General features: G+C 39.2%; 1 protein-coding gene across 2 annotated transcripts in view; it reads right to left on the bottom strand.

The window, feature by feature from the left end:
- Positions 1–3,039: 3,039 nt before the first annotated feature.
- cbfb (core-binding factor subunit beta) overlaps positions 3,040–26,457 on the bottom strand; it is a 40,178-nt gene continuing 16,760 nt past the window's right edge. The window contains exons 4-7 of one of the 2 annotated variants that reach the window (XM_058387981.1): positions 11,101–11,217; positions 10,880–10,975; positions 10,326–10,373; positions 3,040–5,376 (exon numbers count right to left, since the gene is read on the bottom strand). In XM_058387981.1, coding sequence (XP_058243964.1) covers positions 10,344–10,373; positions 10,880–10,975; positions 11,101–11,217 — 243 coding nt within the window. In that variant the 3' untranslated portion in view covers positions 3,040–5,376; positions 10,326–10,343. The remainder of the gene's footprint in view (positions 5,377–10,325; positions 10,374–10,879; positions 10,976–11,100; positions 11,218–26,457) is intronic. The other variant, XM_058387980.1, reaches the window with a different exon arrangement.

Below are 26,457 nucleotides of genomic sequence, written 5' to 3' on the forward strand. Positions count from 1 at the left end.
CCACATTATTAATGAACGTTATTATTATTATTGCAACCAGTAGTAGAAACACCTATTGTTCATTACGTAGTACAGCGACTGGAAACTTGCAGCAATGAAATCGCTGTATGTATGAACACAGCTTCAGAGATAACCTTCACACTCACCAGAGTATCATACAATTTGTAAGCAGTGTGTCAGGTCTTTGATATTCAGGTTGTAATCAGCATAGACTTACAATCAGAGCATCATCAGTCTGAAGCACTTCTGAGGTCAGCAGTCTCTCTACTGGAGGCACTTATGCTTCTGCATCTGCCGTTGCAGCCTGTATGCTTCTTATTAACTTGCAGCTTCAGTGTGCTCTTAAACATGCTGAAGAGCTCTACTGAAACTGGTATATTGTGAAAAAGCCCACTCAGTGTTTGCGTTTGGGAGCATGTACTACAGAATGTTAGGTGTTCAATCAGCTGGGTTGATGAGAGTTTTTCCAGTGCAGCTTAAATACCAGCCTGCAGTGCACTCACTGTATCACACGTTCAATATCACAGAATATTCTAATGATGGAAATGCAAAGCATAAGCACTCTCCACTGAGGTGGGTCAGAAGCTTAGATGACCAGCAGCAGGAGAGCACAAATCACAGTATGTTTCTAAATGCAAAGAATTTATGAATTTAAAATATTAGAATGATTAGAATAACCAAATTATCCAAGATCTGCAATACACTCTTCTGAAGGTGCAGACATATCATGAGCAAAATCAACATATATATATATATATATATACACTATATTGCCAGAAGTATTCGCTCACCTGCCTTGACTCGCATATGAACTTAAGTGACATCCCATTCCTAATCCATAGGGTTCAATATGACGTCGGTCCACCCTTTGCAGCTATAACAGCTTCAACTCTTCTGCGAAGGCTGTCCACAAGGTTTAGGAGTGTGTTTATGGGAATTTTTGACCATTCTTCCAGAAGCGCATTTGTGAGGTCACACACTGATGTTGGACGAGAAGGCCTGGCTCTCAGTCTCCGCTCTAATTCATCCCAAAGGTGTTCTATCGGGTTGAGGTCAGGACTGTGCAGGCCAGTCAAGTTCATCCACACCAGACTCTGTCATGCATGTCTTTATGGACCTTGCTTTGGTCACTGGTGCACAGTCATGTTGGAAGAGGAAGGGGCCAGCTCCAAACTGTTCCCACAAAGTTGGGAGCATGGAATTGTCCAAAATGTCTTGGTATGCTGAAGCATTCAGAGTTCCTTTCACTGGAACTAAGGGGCCAAGCCCAGCTCCTGAAAAACAACCCCACACCATAATCCCCCCTCCACCAAACTTTACACTTGGCACAATGCAGTCAGACAAGTACCGTTCTCCTGGCAACCGCCAAACCCAGACTCGTCCATCAGATTGCCAGATGGAGAAGCGCGATTCGTCACTCCAGAGAACGCGTCTCCACTGCTCTAGAGTCCAGTGGCGGCATGCTTTACACCACTGCATCCGACGCTTTGCATTGCACTTGGTGATGTATGGCTTGGATGCAGCTGCTCGGCCATGGAAACCCATTCCATGAAGCTCTCTGCGCACTGTTCTTGAGCTAATCTGAAGGCGGAGGTCTGTAGCGATTGACTCTGCAGAAAGTTGGCGACCTCTTCGCACTATGCGCCTCAGCATCCGCTGACCCCGCTCCGTCAGTTTACGTGGCCTACCACTTCGTGGCTGAGTTGCTGTCGTTCCCAAACCCTTCCACGTTCTTATAATACAGCTGACAGTTGACTGTGGAATATTTAGGAGCGAGGAAATTTCACGACTGGATTTGTTGCACAGGTGGCATCCTATCACAGTTCCACGCTGGAATTCACTGAGCTCCTGAGAGCGACCCATTCTTTCACAAATGTTTGGAAAAACAGTCTGCATGCCTAGGTGCTTGATTTTATACACCTGTGGCCATGGAAGTGATTGGAACACCTGATTCTGATTATTTGGATGGGTGAGCGAATACTTTTGGCAATATATATATATATATATATATATATGTATATATATATATATATATATATATATATGTATATATATATATATATGTATATATGTATATATATATATATATATATATATATACATATATATATATATATATATATATATATATATGTATATATATATATATATATATATATATATATATATATATGATTTATTTAGGGTTCACACATGGGTTCATGATCATGAGGTGAAAACTTTTTTGCTATTTGTAGTAAGAGGCGAGAAATCCAGTACACATGAATCTCCAGTAGTTTTAAAACAAACCACCCTGAAGTAAAGGTTTTACATGTTAACATGTGCTTCAAGAATTGTATTCAAGTATTAATTTCTTCTTTATTCTGTAGTGCTGTACTTATGTGTCACTACAGTTACCCCTTAAACTCCCAGTTTATTAACTTTAGTATTATCCAGACTAGTGAAACTAATAGATATAAAAGTGTATGCAATTGTATTGATTAAAAAATATCATTCATTTACATCATATTTGGCAGACACCTTTATCCAGAGCGATTTATATTCATCTCATCTTAATGCAACTGAGCAGTTAAAGGATTAAAGGTCTTGCTCAAGCGGCCGGCAGTGGCGGCTCAGAGGTGCTGGGATTCAAACTCCTTCTCATAAGGAAGCTAACATTTTAACCGCTGCTCATTCAGTGGGTCATGGGTGTTTAAAGACTAAAAAATTCTTTGAAATATAAGCACATAATGTTTCACAAACATATAGTTTCACAAACAATAAGGTCCTCATGGAGACATGCTCATAACATTTGTAAAAATTTTATTTAGAAACAAGTCAAACATAACACTTCAGTTAACAGTCCTCCCTGTTTAAAAATGGGGGGAAAGCTTAAACCTTATAACATAGAAAAAGCATCCTTAAGCCCTGCTGGAATTAAGGATAAAAGTAAGCAATAAAAACAGAATTTCATCATTCTTCATAGCATGACCTGAAAATGAAAAGGCAATCCTCCATCAATAACTTAAACGACAATTAAGAAAATAAACCATTTATTAAAAAAAAAAAAATGAAATGTGTGAAAATCCATTCCCTGGTGTGTATCTTGTCTTAATGCCAGCATTAAGTAAAAGGTTGATGCAGAATCTCAGAATGTTATGAGGTGCAGCAATGGTAGATTTTGACACACAGCACAAGACACACCTGGCAGGGGGGAAAGAGGGAGTGTGAGAGGGTTTCCTATTTCCTGCTGGATAGTACAAGGAAGAATCGAGATATGGCAGTAACACCAGCGAGACTGACCACTGATTTTGCTGAATTGTATGAAAAAATATGAGACCTTCAAAGTGACCACTTGTCTGATCATTTGGTGAAGAGAAAACATCCTTAACATGGAACATTTTTGCACACATATATCTTGCTATGAAACTTTTTGGTTGTAGCTGGAGGTAGGCTATGCTTGACTAACAGGCTACATCTTAAAACCAATCTGAAAGACAACTTGGGTACTGCATTTCTGACCTAGTGTGAGCTACTGCCAGCTTCATTTCAACGAGGTAATGCAGAGCTTCAATTTAATTATTAAAGGCAAATAAATTCATGATAATCTGTATAGAGGATTCACCTCTATTGACCTACATTTTTGTGTTACTGTGCCGTACCTGAATGCGTCTGAGTTTCCTTTTAAACCTACAAATAACACAATTTATTTCCCCAAAAGCTGTGTTGTGATAACACTACTCCAAAGTTTACTAAGATTACAAAGATTACTTTTGACCCAAATCATACTAACAGCTCAGATTTTAAATGGAGTCTAAGTAATATTAATAATTTAGCAATAAATTACATCAGGAGTGGCATGGCTGACTAGACAGAGCAGAAGAAACAAAACATGGAACAGAATTTGCACATGCTGCCTTGAACACTGCAGCAGACAAGCATTTTTGCGGTAGCGCATTGAGCCTGCATCTCTCAGTCCTTTATAAAGCAGTATTCATTACAGCCACTAAGTTTTGCTTAGTGTGTTCTTTAAGGCTTTAATGATTTTGGGAACATTATCTAAGACCACTAATTTATAAATGCCTCAACATGAACATTTTGGTGTATAGCATGAGCACACTTACAAATAATTCACTACAACACTAAATACTCAAAACTAAAATAATAATAATAATAATAATAATAATAATAATAATATCATTTGAAGTATTTTCAAACATGACTTTCATGACTTTTTTTTGTCAGCTTTGAGTGAATTTCTTTTCTTACTAATGACACCAATCTTCATCTTCTTTGAGTAAATCACTCATTCTGTATTCTTTCTGTAACAAACGCTCCAGAAACCCAAAGGACAGAAATCCTGAGGATAACAGAGCAAAACACAAAGCTGATATATGATATTTAGCTTTCTCGAAATATTTTGTCATGGTGTGAACAAGGTAATGTTGCATATTTTGATCATATTTGCTGGAGTGAGTTCAAAGGAGCAGCACCAGTAGGAGGGAAAGCTAGCCTACATTTTCTAACAAGGCATAGAAATAAAAAGATCCTGAACTGGTGCAAACATGAAAAACATGACAAAATGGAATAATAGAAGGTGGAAGCCAATAGGAGATAGTTGACCTTAATATGCGCTTCCTACTGCTTGGTGCTTTCAAAGTGTGTTTTGATGTACACAAACAAGAAAAGCATGGAAGACGCTGAGAGTGTGGGAGATGATGACAAAATGATAAGCCTTCCTTGTCAACAAGAACAGCAGCTTCTTTTACAATTTTCTGTTTTTTCCCTACCTTATAGCACAAACTAAACTAGCAACATTTACTGGTTTCTCCTACAAAAGCGCGAGGACACACAAGTTATATATATAGAAAATAAAAAATACAAAAAAGTAAACATTTTGACTTTCACACGAACAAATATGAATAAAAATGAATAAGAATGCCGTTTCATTACAATAGTGCCAAAAATTAAAATAAGATAGCTTGCATAGGGGGATGAAAGAAAATGTAGGTAGGAACACTTACTAAAAGGCATCATGGGAACTTATTTGAAAAGTATATTATAGTGCAAAACCCCAAGAAGGAACAGGGGGTGGGAGAGGCAAAGAATTAAATACAACGTATCCCCCATAACCAGATTAATACCAGCCCAAACCAGCATATACCCTGTCAGAACATTTTAACAAGGGAGTGCTATGAAACCCTCCCCCACCCCCCACATGTGGACTTTGGTCTCTTGTGTAATTATTTGGGGCGATGGAGTTGTGAGATTGTTGTGGTGATGGAGATGGTGTCACCCTTTCCCTGCCCACTGGATTGTTGATTGCCATTAGCGCATCTTGTGATCATCAGTGTTGCCCATGTTGGAGCCAGGGCTGGGGTCCTGCTGTCGCCTGGGCTGTGCCACACACACACACACACACACACAAACACAAGGAGACCACAGTTAACATTATTTATGTGGTTGGTCATTTGAGAATTGAACCTATATATTCTGAGACTTGGGTTCAGTATGCTATTATTCAGGAGTGAAAATAGAAGAATAAGCCAGTCATTGTAATATCTTGAACAGAAACCACTGGACCACAAAAAACTGAGCAGATATGAGTCAAAATGTATTACATTAGCTAGTTGTTAGCTCATCTGCTCTTCATTTGAATACTGCCTTCATTTAAGAACCATGAAATTGGTTCTAAATTTAAAAGTTATTTACTGGCTTTAAATTGACTTTTATACAACATGTGATTACATGTGGTGAAAGTGAATGCTGCTGCAAGCACAATACTGTATAATAATCTCATGCTGTCCAGTGAATTAAGTACATCAGGGTGTGTAATAAACACAGCACTAATAAAGCATATGATTAGGTATTATAATGTGGTCATTTAAAATCTAAACAAACCTACATGTGATCAAATCAAACAATACAAACCAGAATGTTCTGAATGACCTCGAAAAGAAGAGGTTCACTAAATTGACACGCAACACATAAGAGCTACAGCAGAGGGCAGCAGAACTCAGCTCCAGGGCAGACTAAAAATGGAGCTACTTTTTTTGTTTGAGTGGCAGGCAGTCATTAGTCAAATCATTTAAAAATAAAAAGATGACTGCTGCCCCGTATCACAGATACATATGTTTATGTGCATATGCCTAAATCTCTCCCAACATAGACTTCTAGACATGGACGTGGCAGACGGACAGGCAGACAGCAAGGAGGAGAGGCAGACATTGAGGCAGACATCGTGTGAGCTCATCGTCCGCCTGACTAACCGTTATAGCAGCTTCTAAGCCTGGAGCTGATCTAAACTTTTATTTCTCAACATCCATGCATAAACGTCAGCCTTACAATAAAGCAGGAAGCCTGCTGTAGGTTTTTTATATGATCATTCTGGCATATGAGGATGAATCAGCAGTAGCTGAAGCCCATTATTCCTTTTTTTTCACTGCCTTTTTCCACTGCCATTACTCCCTCACATCGCGGTTAGTGAGAGCAAAACGAGAAGAGCTTTTTAATTCAAAGAGCTTCGAGTTTCTAAATGCAAGCATACAAATTATAGTCTGTGTGCCCTGTAAATACAAGTTAAACGTTATACATTTAAATTGTACAACAGCATGTCATTCGAACCTTTGAAATATTGACAATGCTCTAAATTAGGCCTCACACACCAAATGTAACGTGACTCTAGGAGTGGGCTACTATCAGCACAACAAACCACAACACTTACCAGCAATCTGAAAATGCAGTATATATTAGCCATGCAAACTACAAAAGACGATAGTGAATGCTGTGTTCATGGTGCCTTTGCAAACTGTAATAACGTCATTTCCCACCTCAGAAAGTTTGATGCAAAATGGGGGAAAAAATGGATGCCTCCATGAAAGTGTGTCTTTTGTTTTCTCTTTCAGAGCATGTACAGCTCATAGACACTCTAACCACACTTACAGGATTGAGTGGCTTCTGGTACTGTTCTACTAAAGTGAACATTCAATCATCATTTTTGACTGAAATTGCAGTGCAGCTACTACAGCAGACTAGAGCGAGAAGTTTAGCAACATGGCAGCCAAAGAACAGTAGCGTCTAACGTAAGTGATGATTATAATGTTTATGGTTACCTTCTCAGGGCCGTGATTAGTTTGGTCATTGTTGTCATAGATTTAATCATGCTTTTGTATTTTAACAGATCAAAAGCTAAGACTGCTATAAACTAATTTAAAAGGTAGAGAAAGGATAATGTACACTGCCCAGTGTGAGGAGCAGCATGTTTTGACATCATTCTGTAAATATGGAAAGAAGTGGTATTTGACCTATACCAAACTACCTAAAGGCTGATGAGTTGAAATTACTAGATAAGGTGAATTTTACCTTCTGCAGGTAGAGAAATATAGAGAATTACAAGTTTGCCTCAAACTTTGGGGTAAGCATCTGTGTGTGTGTGTGTGTATGTGTGTGTGTCTGTGTGTCCATATCAAGAGAAAACAATATCGATCATATGGAGCCAAGCAGGAGTGTTTGCCTGTACCGCAAGTCAATAGAGCTTAGATTAGGCTGGGCGAGACAGCACTCCTAATGAAGATGATCAATACTAATGATATATTAATACTTTCTGGGCCTGAGCATCAGTCATGTGCTAATCCCACCTGCAGTAAAGGCCGAAAGTTGGATGAAAAATGGCTCATCCATTCTCCATCCATCAGAGAAAAGGCCATTAAACTCTTACCCCCATCCCCCCAATTCATACATCTCTGTGGTGGGACCACACACTCGTACGCTTTCACTTGCACACAATGCTGTAAATATTACACATGCAGACAGAAAAGTGAGTCTCTGTCACACACACACACACACTCAACATCTCAGTCATTTCCATGCTGACTCTTTTCACGCTAAACAACATATGTTCTCATTTGCAAGGCAAACCTCGCCTTCTTCCTCAGATAATGGCATGCCACCCCTGCCCTGTCATTTCAGCAGCCATTTCTGCTCAAAATAGAGGGCTGCATGTCAGATGAGAATCCTGGCCAGATTTGAACAATTATTCCCTTAGTCAGTATAAATAAATTGGGATAGGGTGCTGGACAGAAGAGATAAACTCCAGAGCCACAGTCTCAAAAGAACCTTCAAGATTCAAAGATGTTATTAGGCCAGTAGCAGGAGAAAGTGTTTATTAAAGTGTAATTAAAGGGGTACAGACATTATGGATTGCCTTTGCTGTCAGGGATGAAATTTATTTTCATCCCCACTAAAAATGCATTAAAAATGATATAATAAGATTGATTGTTCACTAGAAGGATTGGCCCCACCATGTGGGAACTCTCAGAGGACTTTCCAACATGACAGCAGAATATATTATTATATACACACTGCCATTTTACACCCCTGATATTTTAATAACTTTGTTTGGCACCATATTAAATAACGTACATTTTAGATCAAACTAAGAAAAGGGTTTAGGCTAATCAACAAACAATAATTATTTAATGTTAAGTGAACTGTGAAATGTTAGAAATGATTTAATCAGAAAAGGCCAAACTCATTATCACTTACATTAAGGTACATATAGAAAAGAATCAGATTTTTTAAAAGTCTGAATTGAAAAAAGATAAACAAGAATTATCCTTTATTTACCCATTGTACCTTACAACATCCAAGCATAAGAATGTGTTTAACCTTCTTTTGATAAAGGGATTTATATCATCACTTATAAAATCACACACTAAGGCAACTGGTTTCTGCCTACGAACAACTGTAATGATTTTGACTGGCTCAGAATAAAAGCAGCTATTCCTTGGTAGTGCATTTCACAGCAAACAATGCACTATGGGTGCAGGGTACTTTCAAAAGACCTGAGAGTTTAAGGCACAAAGGCACAAGTCAGGTACAAAAAGGTCTCAAAGGCTTTATGCATACCTAGTAGCACAGTTTAATCCATAATTATGAAGTAGAAGTTTTGTGGTACCACCAATACCCTGCTTGGATCAGGCTGTCCCCCCTGAACTGGATGGCCGAGGGATCAGGAAACTGCTCGGATAAGCTACCAAGAGCTAAAGGGCAACAAGGAGTTACAAGACTTTATGGCAAAGAGGGGTCACTGTGTGGATGTGATAATATCAAGTGTTCCACAAATTTGGCTGGTATAGGAGGGTTGAAAGAAAAGAAGTCAATTCTCAAGAAAAGAAAAAATGAACTCTTGTTTGAGCTTTGCCTAAAAGAACCTTAAATTTCTGAGCTCAAGTGGAAAAGGCGGCATAGTCAGATTTGAAGAAAAATTTTTTTCGTCTCGACACCAAATGGTATCCAAACAACACCATGTCTACATTAAAGCATGGTGATTGTGACAGTTGTGACGGTTTCTCTCTTCAGCAGGGAAAGGAGCACTTGATTCATTCTTGATTAAAAAAAAAGCTGCCCACTGCCAGAAAGTCAAAAGGCACTTTTGGACAAAGACCTGAGGCACACAATCAGATTCACCATATAGTGCCTGAAGGAAAATATGAATGTCGTTGCATGGCCTAGTCAAAGCATGGACTTGAACCCTACTGGAAATCTGTAGAATGTCTTGAAGAGTGCAGTGACCTTCCAATTTGATTGAGTATGAACAGCTCTGTCAGCAACAATGAGCAAATTCTGCTCAGTCTACATGTGCAATGTTGGTACAGAAAGAGATGCAAGGCTTAATTAAAGCAAAACGTGTTTCTTGTTTTTCTTTATTATTATTTTTCAGAAATATGACTATTTTTCTATGCTTGGATGTTATAAGGTACAGTGAGGAAATAAAGTTGAAAATAATATCCACAGCCATTACAGCACAACACATGTTTATGGCTTACAGTTAATACTAGCACTGTCTATGAGTTAAGACTAGCAATAGTCTCAAAAATTCCCCCCTTTTTAATAAATCACTCATTTAGAGCTATATTAATATCTGAGAATGAGCAGCTAACAAATTACACAAAGATTTAGCTTTCCTAATTTAATCTCTATTCTGTGTCATTTGGATTGGTTTATGGCATTAATAGTGATTAAACTGATAAAACTCCTCTCTGTGTACAACATTAGATAGACAGGATGAATATGGATCATGACTGAGGTTTTGGAGTTTAATATAAAACAGAAGGTGCAGAAACACATACTAAGCATGAATACACAGATCAAGCTGCTATAATGCATGCACATGCTCTAATAGACCACTTTCACAAAAGACAAACCAATGAAGTCTCTTGCTGTCACACAACACACACACACACACATGCATGCACATATACACACGCGCACACACACACACACTTACAGGCACAGACATGGTTTAGTGCATTACACAGGGATAGAGAGAAGCAGAAGAGACAGACCCTGGTCCGTGAATGCCATCAGTCCCAGATTTTTGATGCCACAGGGTCCTAAAAAACACAATTTGGTTTTCATCTTAGGAGCGCAGTTTGGATCGACTTCAGAATGATTCTGTACTAAGCAAAGATTCTGCATGCACTGAGCCACGAGTCAACAAGTAAAGCACATGTATTGCGCACACACACACACACACACACACACACACACACACCCTTAGTTATAACTTGCATTTTTGCATTATACTAATTTATATAATAATAAGTTAATTACGGAAGTAACAATTAGTTTTAAGCATCATACATTATGTTAGTGGCTGTAATGAAAATGCTAGCAAAATAAGTTTACCTGCAGGACAATAGAAAATACAGCAAGGAATTGGACACAGAAAGATCACATACACATACACATACACATTCATACACACAGACGGGGTTACTTTTTGTCCCACCACAATTCTAAATATACAGAATATGCTTTTGTGAATGCATGCACTAACCTGGCTGCAAAAAAAATATACACATTCACCACTAGCACACACACGTACGTATACACTCACCTCGAGGTCTTCACGGTGTGAACGATCCCGGTCCTCAAAATCACGAGTCCTCCTGCGAGCCTCCTCAAATGCAGCCTGAGCAAGAGCATCCTCATGCTTCACACACACACACAGACACGCACACACACAAAGATGCATATGAAAAATATGCAGGAGAAATATCTTTACTCAAGTAAGACACTGTTGCATATTATATGCTGTCCTATATTTTCTGGTTATACCTGTGCTCGTTCATCATCATATTCCAAACAGCCCATCCCATCCAGACGCTGCAGATCAATCCAGCCTCTCCAAATGACACAAACTCCATTTAAGATCATAGGTGCCTTCAGGTACACCTGTGCACACACACAAAGACACGATGTGGTTGTAATAAATATATGCAACGCAATTTCCCACAGGCAAAATACATACACATGAACTGTTAAAAACAATGCACTGATGTGACCAAGACATTATAATCTCTATAGTCATGGTATAACTTGAGGCCATACATTTTTAAAAAAAATCAGCCAACCATACAACCAAACACAGAACCGACACATGGTGAAATGAGTGACTGTCTTTTTTGCATAGGAACTGAAATTTGACTTAAAATTCAGGGGAATAAATGATTATACAAAAATGTTCCCAACGAATGTTCCGCCCTAATTCCAAAACCAACTCTATGATAACACCCACAAATGAAAATGTCTCACTGCATCATGTCCTGACAGACAATGGTCTATTTGAATTGTAAAACATGTGGCTCAGTCTTAACAGCTTCGACAAAGTAAATATGAGTGTATGCTGTAAAGTGCATATATACGTAATCCACAATTTTTTTTTTCATTTGCCCCTAGCATCATGCTCTGTCGTTAACTTCCTGTGATGAAATTGTTTATTTTTAGAGGCTAGCGTAGCATCAGGAAAGACTACACTGATGCTCTCTTAGCAGACATGAGCAAAGCCAAGTCTGAATTTATTTATACTGATCAGGGGCAATGGCACACCGAGTACATGATTACATCCATGTGTGTGAGTGTGTGTGTGTGTGAGAGAGAGAGAGAGAGAGAGAGAGAGAGAGGGGTCTTGTGTAAATATGCAAGACATGTTATGGAGAAGATGTAGGTGAGAAGCATGCAGAGAGACCGTAGGCAAAGACAGGGAGAGAAATAGGGTGTGTGCTGTGGGTTTAAAGTTGGCTTTAAGCCACAGGAGTATCACATCTCAAAATTCAAGCTGAGACAAAAGTGTGCAGTCTATCAGTCCAGGACTGCTGTTTGTTTCTGTAGCAAAATGGAGCATGAGTGAAGCCATAAACACGCACCCACACCCACATACACTGGCAGCCACCCACTGACTCACCAACCCAAAAGACCCCCCCCCACACACACACGATATATATATATATATATATATATATATATATATATATATATATATATATATATACATACACTATATTGCCAAAAGTATTCGCTCACCCATCCAAATAATCAGAATCAGGTGTTCCAATCACTTCCATGGCCACAAGTGTATAAAATCAAGCACCTAGGCATGCAGACTGTTTTTCCAAACATTTGTGAAAGAATGGGTCGCTCTCAGGAGCTCAGTGAATTCCAGCGTGGAACTGTGATAGGATGCCACCTGTGCAACAAATCCAGTCGTGAAATTTCCTCGCTCCTAAATATTCCACAGTCAACTGTCAGCTGTATTATAAGAACGTGGAAGTGTTTGGGAACGACAGCAACTCAGCCACGAAGTGGTAGGCCACGTAAACTGACGGAGCGGGGTCAGCGGATGCTGAGGCGCATAGTGCGAAGAGGTCGCCGACTTTCTGTAGAGTCAATCGCTACAGACCTCCAAACTTCATGTGGCCTTCAGATTAGCTCAAGAACAGTGCGCAGAGAGCTTCATGGAATGGGTTTCCATGGCCGAGCAGCTGCATCCAAGCCATACATCACCAAGTGCAATGCAAAGCGTCGGATGCAGTGGTGTAAAGCATGCCGCCACTGGACTCTAGAGCAGTGGAGACGTGTTCTCTGGAGTGACGAATCGCGCTTCTCCATCTGGCAATCTGATGGACGAGTCTGGGTTTGGCGGTTGCCAGGAGAACGGTACTTGTCTGACTGCATTGTGCCAAGTGTAAAGTTTGGTGGAGGGGGGATTATGGTGTGGGGTTGTTTTTCAGGAGCTGGGCTTGACCCCTTAGTTCCAGTGAAAGGAACTCTGAATGCTTCAGCATACCAAGACATTTTGGACAATTCCATGCTCCCAACTTTGTGGGAACAGTTTGGAGCTGGCCCCTTCCTCTTCCAACATGACTGTGCACCAGTGACCAAAGCAAGGTCCATAAAGACGTGGATGACAGAGTCTGGTGTGGATGAACTTGACTGGCCTGCACAGAGTCCTGACCTCAACCCAATAGAACACCTTTGGGATGAATTAGAGCGGAGACTGAGAGCCAGGCCTTCTCATCCAACATCAGTGTGTGACCTCACAAATGCGCTTCTGGAAGAATGGTCAAAAATTCCCATAAACACACTCCTAAACCTTGTGGACAGCCTTCCCAGAAGAGTTGAAGCTGTTATAGCTGCAAAGGGTGGACCGACGTCATACTGAACCCTATGGATTAGGAATGGGATGTCACTTAAGTTCATATGCGAGTCAAGGCAGGTGAGCGAATACTTTTGGCAATATAGTGTATATATATATATATATATATATATATATATATATATATATATATATATATATATATATATATATATACATATGCAAGCTTTTGCATAGACACTGCCAACCAAAACCATGGACACCCAAAACCATAAATGAAGACAGAAGCTCCAACACAGCGGTATAAAGTCTGCAGAAACATAGAGCTGCTGAAACCCAAATCACACAGCAGTGTGTGGATGGTCAATGAACACGTCTCTGCCAGTCAACATGCTTTTCCCAGAAACGCAAACAACACAAGCTTTGTCTATCACTAGACATCAATACTACAGTGTTTTATCTCTATCTCTTTCTCCTCCTTTACTCTATGTGCTTCAGCTGCGAGGAAATGATATCCTGTTTTTCCTCTAAGTGAAATAATGACCACAAAAGGGCCAAATAAGCAAGGAATCATACACGAAGAGACAGGCAGGTATAGTGACAATGCACAGTGAAGAGCACTGATAGTTAAACAAACAAGAAAGCTTTACCAGGTCAACAGTTATATGTCCGGGAAAAGTTTTGTGCATAGGACATACATTTGAATATTTAAAGTCATTAATGTAATGCAACATAAATATAGATTTATATTACAAAAATATAAAAAATTGAGCCATGCTGTTATAGAATTTTTGGCAAAACTGCTGATTATTGATTCAGTTGTAGTTGATTTGGAACAAGTTGCCTGGAAACAATGTAAGAAAGAAGTCTTTCCTGAGAGCTGAACCTCACCTTGTGGCATTTGAACAACTGGCATAATGTTTTATGGTCAGAAGGTAAGGTTTTATGGTAAGGGGCAGGAGCAGAGTCAGCCTTGTCATACCACACACCTGAAGCAGAGACGGTTAACAGCATTGTGCCAGAACCCAACTATTTTAATGTTCTCTGTATCAGACCGATCCGATGTAAATTTATGTGCTTCTGTAGCAAACATGTTTGTCTGCGTACAAAGAACAGCACCTGTACAGTGTGAAAGACGATCAGTGATGCTTGAGGGCTGTTTAGTGAATGGTGGTTCAGTGTCACTTGTGCAGACTGGTATATTATTACTAGTTTTCAACAAGATGGTGAGCTAAAATAACACGTAAATGTTTAAAAAAACAGAAACATAAAGCCCACATGCACAAATTTAGCACATAATTCAGTGTAAAATATTCTGCATGGATGAATGAACCAATATACCTCTACAAGTGGTAGTAGACATTACTGAGGAGACTCTGTGCTGTTATGATCTATAGGGTGCTGATGAAAAGAAATGATTTATTTAATGATTTTTTTCTGTCTTTTTTGCATTTTGTACTTTACTTTCTTTACTGTTCTTCACATTTTTCTTGTAGGCTTTCATGGCAGAGAGAAAGCTGACATTCCTGTCAATAGCTTGCAGGAGTAGCTGGCACTGCCAGTGCATTAGCAGGAGCAGCTGGCACTGTGCTGCAGGCATTAGCTTTGCTCCCACCATCTTCCTGTGTGGTTTTTCCTAACTTGTGTCATAGTCAGAAAGTATGTGTAATTGATGTCTGCAAATGACACTGATTCAGACCGGTTATGGAAGACTACTAGAAACCAGAACAAACAAGCAGCAAAGATTTAGAATTTCACACAGTGTTTGTTTTTCTGTTGGACCCTAAATGTATAGGGTGTAGGGTGTATATTGATGGGTGTATGTCTATATCTGGATGGAATGGGGGGCATGGTGGCTTAGTGATTTGCATGGTTATATCCAGATTTGGGTTTGAATCCTTTCCTTCAGGTACTCTGGTTTTCTTCCCCAGCCCAAAGACAGTGTTATAAGCTGACTGTCATCTCTAAATTGTCTGCAGTGTATGAATGGGTATGTGTGTGATTGTGCCCTGTGATGGGTTGGCTTCATGTTCATGGTGTCCCCCACCTTGTGCATTGGATAACCTGGGATAGATTTTAGACTCCCTGCTATTCAGTGTAGGAAAAGTAATACAGAAAATGGATGAATAGGTGGAAGGATGAATTTGTTTGGATATTTGTGTTTAATTCTCATATAGGCTATTAATGGGGAAGGTTGTAGCATTGTTGTGTGTGGAGTGATCCAGCCCCAGAACACAAAATGTGAGAGGTTAGTAGAAACTATATCTTCAATTCACATTTAAAGGTAGATGTTGCTCATCTTGGAATAGAATGGTGCTAGATTGTAATGCAAATATGATGGAAGCCTATAAAAAATAATTTATCTAATAAAAAAAATTATTCCATTGTTAGTTACAACAGCTACATTACAATCATCACTGTAGGTGAAAAACTGAACTTGCTCAATGATAACAAAATATTCTAGCCTCTCCCATTCATCTCCAATCTTGGCTTTTACTGAATATGGCTATGAGGTTGCACCACAAACACCCAGAATTCCCCATCACTGCCAACCACTTCCACATTGGATTCCATTTCCCAGCAGCCAAACAAACTGCAAAGCAGTCATGATTTATTCCCCATCTCACAATCACTGGACATCTAACTAGCAGATCTGTATTCAATCACACACACCTTTTTAAGCAGACTGGACTTTCATTCAATCACAGTGTTGTCTCGCTCATAGCACACTTTACCAGATGATTCCAAGCCCTGCTGCAGTTTGCTTCTCTGATTTTGACTGCAGTCTGGTGTCTAATGTTGATTCTAGTGTTTGTCCAGTTTAGTCTGTTTGCCAATCATCTGACCTTTTGCACTTTTTGTTTATTACGTGTTTTGGAATTGTCTTTTGGATTCCTTTCTACTTGTGTTTTCAACAAACCTGCATCTGTATCGTACCTGACACACAGTTTAGCTCAATCTTCTCTAGTCAAATCCACACCATACTTGGTTTTCCGCTAGCAGCGTGGCCATATACTACTGCTTTTGTCGTGTAACAGTACTGTGCCAGCTACTGGAATAGACTAGTGAGTGCATTTCTTTAGTCTAGAGTATTTCAGTTGTTACTGAAACTCAGGGACTCGTGTCCTCCTCCACTCCTAATGCTGTATTTAAAGTGAAATTGCAACATGTAATTCCCTGTCTACAACTGGTACTAAAAATCAGTGAAAACACTTCCAACATGACATTTCAGCATGAAGTCATATACAGTGTCTAGTTCTATACATGTAAACTATAAATAAAACAAATAGATCCAACACAAATTTATCTACATTTACCACAGTGGCCTAGCTACTTACCTACTGCCCTTCCTGGAGCATCTATAAGAGTGTGTATAAACATTTCACACTATTCTATTTTGAATTAACAAATTTTTCATTTTCTTAGACTCCTCTTGTGCAGCATATGATACCACAACTCACCATCCTGTTATTCTGTAATGGCAAGCGTTTTCAAATCCTCAGAATCTCTGTACTGCTCACACTAAACCATATTTCAAGCTTGCCATCTGTTGTGTTGTCAACATGCGTACACGACATGAGCAAGCACAGATGATTCTCACAGTCACCCAACTGATCAGAAAATCCCATCTTCTCATGAAAATAAACAAAATAAACACACATACAGAAGTTTCTGCAATCATGTTTGCAAAAGCAAAGATGGATGAGAGATCAGTTGAGGATGCAGGCAGCAATGAGTGTTCTGCAAAGAAGGCTGGATGAAAGAAGTTCTTTTAATACTGTTCCAGAAAGCAGCTGTTAATGTTAATATTAACCAGTGTTTAGCTGAAGTTATTATTTTATTCTCACAGTGTCCTCCAATTTGTCAGCAACTAATCATGTCTTTAAAGCGTATCCTTCCTCTTCTGAGTGCTCCCTAAGCGCATCATGCATCATTGTCTGTCAAAAATCGAAAAAGACACAGTTTTATGTCGCTCACTTATTGAAAACATTGATTGTATAAACAAACGGAAGTCAAAATGCCAGTTAAATCCCACTTTGTAGCACAAGATAACAGCAGTTTCCCTGAGTTTAGAATTCTTCTTGGTGTCCAATCAATTATCATTGTCCAGCAGTCCAGCCTTACAATGTGATATTTAACACAATCTCCTAAAACTAGCAGATATAGCTTTTTAAAGGCTTTCAAAATAAAAATCAGTCAATTGATCCTGCAAGGTGTGTTACTGAAACTGGCAGCTGTGGCACAAAGCTACCTTTCAGGAAAAACAGGGCAGATTTTCACCTGTTTATTAAACTTATCATAAAAACAACTCCCCATTATATCAGAACTTATTTCTTATTTTTATTCTGCTATTATATGCAGCATGATGGGCATTCTGACTAATTCTGTAATGAAGTACACTAACACACAAAATAATCAATTACTTGAGCTTATGCATTCAACTATTTCACTTTACGAAAGAAAGCACCAATTTAACAGCAGCTACGTTTTTTTTTTCAGGCAAAGCAGCACGTTCTTTTCAGCCACATAAGCAAATGGAGGCTTTAAGCAAATAGAGGCTTGTGTATTATAACAATTTTCCTCCACATTAAAAGAGTGAACAGAAAATCACAAGAGTCTAATATAAATCTTGTAAAACAACTTGTTTTTACACTGGATTTTTCTCATATAACAGCCTACAAAACAGGCAAGACTCCAAATGACTTCCTATTTACTAAATACACTCACAACATAGAGCAGCTGGTTTAGATCCTACACTCACAAGGCACTGGATTCCCAACAGAATGGCATGTGAGTTTGAGTCATAGACATGACTCCAATTAGTATAATTAGAACTAATATTATATATTATTACTTAGTTAAATTAATTCTTTTTTAAAATGCCCACAAAAATATTTATTTTACTTTTACTTGTGGCATGTGGTGCAGTGTGTAGGGCTCCTGCCTCACCTCCCTGAGTCCCCAGTTCAATCCTGAGCTCTGGTTAGCGTCTGTGTGGAGTTTCACATGTTCACCATGTGTCTTCATGACTTTCCTCCTACCTCCCAAAAATATTCCAATAGGCAGCACTGTGTGTGTGTGTATGTGTCTGTGAATAAAGCAATTACTGGAAACCTATGAATGTAAACACCTGTGTGGTGTGGTGTTGATGTTTTTCTCTTTAAGCCACTCATACACTCGGTCTCTCTGTTTTTGTTATGTTTTAAGTCTCCTTTTTTCTCCCGCCTGCTATTTTCCACTCTTTCTGTTCCCACGTGTCCTTAAACACAGTCCCTCCAGTTCTATAGTGTCCATAACATAACAATCCCCAAGAACACACACTCTCTCTCTCTCTCTCTCTCACACACACACACACACACGCACACATACACAAAGTAAAGGCTGGGAAGTATGACAGAAGTTAAATATCAGTGAGAACACGGTGTCAAAAGCCTGAAACTGCATCCTCATTTCAGAAAAATGAATACTCAAACATTTAGGTCAATGCCCACACAACCACACACTCTCTCGCTCTCTCTCTCTCTCTCACACACACGCAACCGGCCGAGAGCAACCGTACTGTATAATTAGAGTGCAAATTTCTGACAAACTGCTGACAAATGACTAAAACATTTGCCTCTAAGAAACAGCAGTAATATATTACTTCCAAAGCCTGAAACAAAAATCACTAGCAGTTCAGCACAAAGGGCGACAAAACATGGAAAAACGGCTGAATACAGATATTAACATAAATACTTCTATCGTTTTACTCTTTTCTTCCACGTTCATCCAACTCAAACAGCTCTGTCTACCAAGCCATACAGCCATTATAGCCATTAATAACATACATAAAAAGTCTTGCGAAATTCCAGCCAGAGAGAACATTCACAACTCAATCTGCTTAAACACAGTTTTCATTGGGGGCATGCCAGCAACATATACAAATGAGGGGAAAAACTCTTTCTCTCTTTAGACTTGACCAGTTCCCACTCACAGGTTACATTTCCCTTGCCATACAACAGCTACACCAAGAGGGAGAAGGCTATCACGTGGATCCTCTGAGTAAGGTGAATGTTATCTTCTGCATGCATGAGCTCACAGGTTGGCTACAATCACTCTGACTGATAGGAATGAGAAAGTAAACCACCCCCCACCCAAAAACACCACCAATTTTTGCTGTCTGGGATCTGAACTCACAATCTCCAAACAATATTGTGAACTCTTTTCTGTTTCATCACTTAGAAGAATGTTACTGATAAGCTGCAGTCAAACAACTGAACTCTCATCCTTCTTCAATTTTTACATAAAAGGTTTTTCATCAAAACTTAGAAATACAGCTAAGTTCCTGTTTTCCTGTTGCCGTCTCTAAAACTCGGACCCTGTCCAGACCATGCCCTTTTATCTGTTCCTTTAAATCAGTCTGATTAGGTGTAAGAGACTGTTTGAAAAAAGAGGACAGTGTACATTACAAGATTTTAGCCCCGATAATCCAGTCACCAGCTGCAGGCATGTACAATCCAGCTGTTTCCATGCCGTCTGCTCGTGTAGTGATTTCCTCAGTCTGCGAGCGATCACTGAGGCTCTGTTCTTTCCAGTTCCTGGGTGATGAGTCTCATACTGTGACTAGTTTCGAGTACAGCAGTGAGAAAGAGCCTGTGAGAGTCTGAGAGGAAATCAAATTCATCTGCTTTCATCTGCCGCTGATTCTTAAATCCAGATTATCATCTATCTGTGTGTTGGGTGGGGGTGGGGGGGGGTGTAGTCGAGGGCAAAATACGGCAAAAAGTAACAGGCCGTTTCTTCTATAAGAACATGTTTTACATTGTAACAACCAAACAGGTTTAAACAGTGGCAATACATTTAACACATACGTTAAAGTATTCCTATCAGAGCTGTTATTTTCCAATCTACCTGCCTGGGTCTCTCCAAACAATATTTCCTCCATGGTTTTACATGACAGACAGATTGAGAAGGTTCAATCTGGGGATCTGGCATACTTTGACAGCGTTCTGTTCATGTGAAAGATGAGGTAGAATGTGTGTGTGTGTGTGTCTCTCATCTGTCTATTAAACTAGTTTATGGTTAACTAGAGAACTACACAAAAGCCCAAATCAAAAGAGTCTGTATTTACATCCTACTCCCTCTGGCTACTCAGTGATACGGATTTAAAAAGGAACAAGACTAAGAAAATATGCATGAAAGACTCTTCATTCTTCAGTAGTAAGAGTCGATGTGTTGTCAGTAGTTTGTGGGTAATGTGGCACCTCCACATGGAAGCTTACACTGCTACAAGTCCTTGCTTGTCTTGCATGGGGTTAGAGTAACAACACAAAGCATTGGGATAAAAAGAACAAAAAACAAAAAAAGGTGGGGGACAGAAAGAAAAAAAGAGAGCCTTACTTTGCGTAATGTATTTTCTGTAAAACAAAAAAAAAACTGGATGTCTTTAGAACAGGGTTTTGATATCCTATTTGAATTTGGTAAATAATATGATGCAGAAAAAAAAGTTTGGGGTGAGTGTAGAAGTAAGCGACAAGGCAGCATGTGTACGTGTGTGTGTGTGTGTGTGCGTGTGTGTGTGTGTCAGGCAGAGAAGTGGGGGCTGGTGTGTATATAGAGGGATTGAGTTGTGCCAGACTTTTGATTCAAGCAGCCAAAACAAGCCTGTCCTTACCTCTCCTCTTCCTCTTCACCTCTGTGCACCAGTTTGTTCGTGACAGTTTTGTTGAGATAAACCTTGCTGCTTTTCACTTTTCCTGTTTACAATGTTTTCAGGAAATACATCATCTGAATGTGTAGAACATTAACAAGACTGTCCCCTTTTATATGTGTTTAAGTCGTTTATATGCGTGCTGAACGTCTTAGAATGTGGATGTCTCTCCTTATTTTTAAACTCTTACTCCCTCAAACAGCCACGAACAAATTTGCATGAAAATAACAGTAGGATTTGAACTAGAGCTGCAACTAATGATTATTGATGTAAACAACCTTCTTCCATGTTCCAAAGGTGATAACCAATTTACACAAAATTAGATCACTTTAAATAGTGAAACAGGAACAAAGATAACTTAAATGAATAATAATAATAATAATAATAATAATAATAATAATAATGGAGTGATAAAGTGCTTTACATGTCAAAACAATTCAATCAATCATAATAAATCAATCATAAAAATCAACAACAAAAGTAGACATGTAATGACGATACAATAATAATAATAATAATAATAATAATAATAATAATAATAATAATAAAAGAATAAAAGACAATTTAAAAAGCTAAAAAATCAAGCTAAAAATTATGTAAATATTTGTTCATTGTCTAATTACAGTAGTATAATGTTCCAGATTTTAGGGGCGTAAAAGTAAAAAGCTGCTTCATTTGATGGCTTGAGGTTTACATTATAATGTCAGAACAGTGTGTAGTTCATTAAGCACTCTCTCTCTCTCTTTATCTATAATTGTTTTAATTGCATTAATTTGAGTCTGTGTGATTTTACATTTCTTGCTAGGTCCTGGTCTCTCCTGCAGAGAGGGAGAAATAGTTCTTATGGAGCAAAAAGAACAGGACAGTCTCTTAAATACGGATCACCCTCTTGTTTTTCTCTCATGCTTTCCATCATCATGTTATTGCTCTGCTTGAATAAACTTGTTCTAATCTAAAATTGGTTTCTTAGATTCAAAAACAAAAAAAATCTGTCTTGTATACTTACATTATAGGACAACAAAACACACTATTAAACTACAACATATTTTGGTGTCAACAATAAAAATCCATGCATGAGTTTTCATAAAATCTTAAAATCTGTGCTGTACTGAAAAACAGCGTAAATATTTCTCCAGTCTGATTTAAGAAAAATATTACATATAGTTTACATAAAAATTATGTTTTTCAATATAACATGATTTCAATTCTTATACCAAACCCAATTTTAACCAGTTTCTGATGACTCGACTGAATGATAGAGTGAGCGTGATCGATTCATGTAGTCTTAACGTACACCAGCTACACTGTGAAAGCTCACGAGGACGCTGCTGCTGATCAGAGCTAGAGCCATAGTGTTAAATTTAAATGCTCAACACATGCAAGTTAGAAGAGTGCAGTGGTCATGTATGTGCTGTAAAACCCCAGTATTGTGGGTTTGCTTCTCAGCTTAGGTGTAAATTAAGTTCATTCAACTACCTTTTTTTAGTGGACGTCCTGCAGTGTTGAGAGACCAAAGAAATATGGAAGAAGACACACACACACACAAACACACACTGCTGGAATGTGTGTAGTATGAGTTAAGGTAATATGTCTAGATAACTCCCTATGTGGGGTCTAAGAAAGCAGACCTCTGTATTACATGAGTGTGTTGTGAGTTATGCTGCTAATTATGAGCTTTTATTACTTACAAATGTTCAACTGATTCTGCAGTTGATTCAGTGTGTGTGTATGTGTGTGTTTGGGGCCACTAATTTGGCACTAAATTATAAGACTGAAGCTGTCTAGTGATGAACAGGTTCCAGCATATTGGTGAAAAGTAGTTCATTTCTGCATTACAGCATTATTCTGTTTACTTTCTTCACGAGGTGCATCTGCATCAAAAATCAGACATACTCAGAAACATGTGCTGCTGTGTTTTACTGATGAATTTCAAGGTAATTTAGCACCTTTTGTCCAGATGTAATCCAAAGAACAGTCGACACACATGTTAAACATTAAACAGGCAAAACTAATACTGCATTTCAGTTGCTATTATCATGCACAGAGGAGAGCCTGTTCAACACACAAATGATTCATTGGTAATCAATGAATTGATATTAGCTCTGGATAAAGCTAAAAGAGCGTACACTAATGCAATACTCAACAAAGTGACGTATAATAGTATGACGTATGATAATAACTAAATCAGAAAGAACATTTAAAATAAATGTCCAAAGCACGGGAGGTTAATAACCTGGGAGCGTCAGGAAATTATATTAGAAGCCATGTGCAATAAACACCTCCACCAGTGACAAAACTGGTGTAAAGTGTTGTTGAAGAAAAGACACAAGGCAGCAGGAAGTGTAAGGTTGAGGCATGCCACCTGTGTCACCGTGCACTTCTCCACTGAGCTGAGACGGACACACGTCAGTGGCAGATGGAGCTGCCAGCAGCCATGTGGAAATGATTAATGTAGCCAATTAAAGGCAGAACTGTAATACACACACACACACACTCTTCAATCTAAAGCATTTTGCTGCATGCAGACATACACTGACAGGCAAGCATCCAGAGCTTCATGGCTGACAGAGATAAGATCATTGTATTATTGTAAACAAATACATAATAAATAATAAATAATAATAAATAACAATAAATCAGACAATTAAAAAGTAAGGAGGTGGTGTCAAATGTGAAGTTTGTTTTCTGTTAGATGCACACCCAGGCCCGCGTTCTTGCTTCTTTTTTTTTCAAGAGCTATTTTGGGGCCGACCAGCACAGGGCTTTCATTTACGAGCAGCCCAAACCTGAGCCCTTCCCAGCATGCTTTGGGGCAAGTGGGGTCTTCTTTACGTGCTCTCAGACAGGCTTGCCTGAATCCCATGCTTCATAAACTTAGGCCTGCCTCCCACACACACACACACACACACACACACACACACACAAACACACACTCCCTGAAATGGCTTCCACATCTGTAAGGACAGCCAGGCTTTTTTAAGCACTGCTACATGGAGAAAAAACGGTCTAACCACAGACTTCCTCTTCAGAGCCAACCGACAGCAACCCCCACCCCGACTCCGTCGGTGACACTCAGGCAAGCACACACGCTGACACACACACTTTCAACTATATACACTCTTAAATTCTTCTGTACACAGAGGCTGCACTTGGACTCAGGATTTACATTGCTTTTATGCAGACTTAAACCCAATCATTTAAATGATGTTATGTCTGCATCAGAATAGAACACAGACACAGACCTCACTGACGGTTATGGGATCAGACCTCTCTTTGTCCTCACATCTACACAGGAAATGGGAGAAAACCTTCAGCACCGTTACTGCAAAACAGCCAACAGAGGCCGCCAAGCAACTCGGTGAAAAGGACAGAGAATACAAGAGCATGCACAAGTATTACAGAGAGAGAGGTGAGAGAGAGAGAGAGAGAGAGATTAGAGGAGAGACAGACAGAGAGCTCTTAGACAGCACCCAAACGTTTTTACATGGGGGTATCTGAGGACAAGCTTTGTTACCAGAGGAGCAGACGCCTTGACGACTATGCTCTTATCCGGGAGAAGACAATTACAAACAAATATTATTGACAAATGACTGAGAATTCAGAAAATGACAGCCCTGACATTGACCTATACACACGTGTGGTTCTGGTCTGCTTCTTCTGAATAAGGCAAATTCTTTCAGCATTCAGGAACATAGAAGCGCTCAAAGCAATAACAGATTCTTTAGAAAATAAAAGAAGGATAATACACATATTATCATGGTAAAAAAGGGAAGGCACTTTCAAGTGGATCTGCATCAATCCGTAGATTCTGAGTGCATCGAAGTTGAGCAGATCTTGAGATTAATGGATCGGAGACCATCCAAGTTGATTGGATTGGACTGGAGCAGAGGTAAGTTAACCGGATGTGAGACGAGTTCATTAGATCTGAATTCATTTGAGCAAATCAGAGTTAAATTTATCTATGCTGAGTTGAGTAAAGTAGGGGCAGAGAATAACAGGACACACACACACACACACACACACACACTGACAGAAGGGCATTGTGTCTACACACCTCATAAGTATGAGGCGCTCTGTGTGTGCATGGCTGATCTAACACAAGTACTAATTATACAGCAGTTGCTGATCACAGACTTATTCACACAGCAGCTTGCTGTGTGTGTGTTATTCAGACATGTCTGTGTGTGTGAGTCAGAGGCTCACAAGGCCTTTTCTGGATTTTCCCTCTCTGCAGAAAAAAACAATGTGAGAAAGAGGGTCAGTGAGAGAGAGAGAGAGAGAGAGAGAGAGAGATAAGTGAATAAATACATTCATATATAGCTATTTATGTACACATAGCAAACATGCAGTCTGAGCCGTCACTTCTCCATACTCTCCCACAGTCTCCCACTGAATGATGAGTGTAAACCATACGCAATTCAGGCAGACCTCTTACACACCAGGGCTGTCACATTTATTTAAAAATGTATTAAAACTACACTTACTTAAAAATATTTATAAACATTTTTTTTGCCACAAAAACGAAATGCAGCAGTAGCACTAGGTGTGTTAGTGAAAATATACAGTGTCATTTCATCATGTTTTTACAATCTGTCACCGTTAACTCACTTCTACTAAGCGAGCCAAAGGAGGAGGGGGAGAGAGAGAGTGAGAGAGAGAGAGAGAGAGAGAGAGAGAGAATACTGAAAGAAAAAAAAAACAGCTTCTTTCTCAAGACGGTCATATTAATGCATGTACACACACACACACACACACACACTGGTATGAAGAGAGAATGAGAAGGTGTGGACTGATGTATGATCTGAGCCTGGGACTATATGTGTCCTGCCAAGTATGTGTGTGTGTGTGCGTCTGTTTGTGTGTGTGTGTGTGTGTGTGTGTGTGTGTGCGTCTGTTTGTGTGTGTGTGTGTGTGTGTGTGTGTGTGTGCGTCTGTTTGTGTGTGTGTGTGTGTGTCTGTGTGATTTCTCCAACTATCGGGAGTTCTTGAAATAAACCTGGGCATCAATTGATGTTGATATGCTGCGTATCTCCAGTGAGTGAGGAACAGCGAGTTTGATTGTCACCAGCAGAACAAACACCCAAACACAAGCAGCAGGACTTTAATCTCTAGTGAACATACAGTAGATGACACTGACAAACAGAAAGAAAGAAAGAAAGAAAGAAAGAAAGAAAGAAAGAAACTTTCTACATGAACGTCTTTCTACATTATATGTGAAGGAGTTTAGTTGATTGCTCAGCTCCATCTTATATTCTACATAGAGAGCAAACATAATGAATAGGAAGTCTTTTGTATTTGGTCTAGAGCATTTGCCTTAGAACATGGCGGATTTTATTTGGATCGAAAATAG

Source organism: Hemibagrus wyckioides, linkage group LG04 (genome assembly GCF_019097595.1).
Source record: "Hemibagrus wyckioides isolate EC202008001 linkage group LG04, SWU_Hwy_1.0, whole genome shotgun sequence".
Taxonomy (NCBI): Eukaryota; Metazoa; Chordata; class Actinopteri; order Siluriformes; family Bagridae; genus Hemibagrus; species Hemibagrus wyckioides.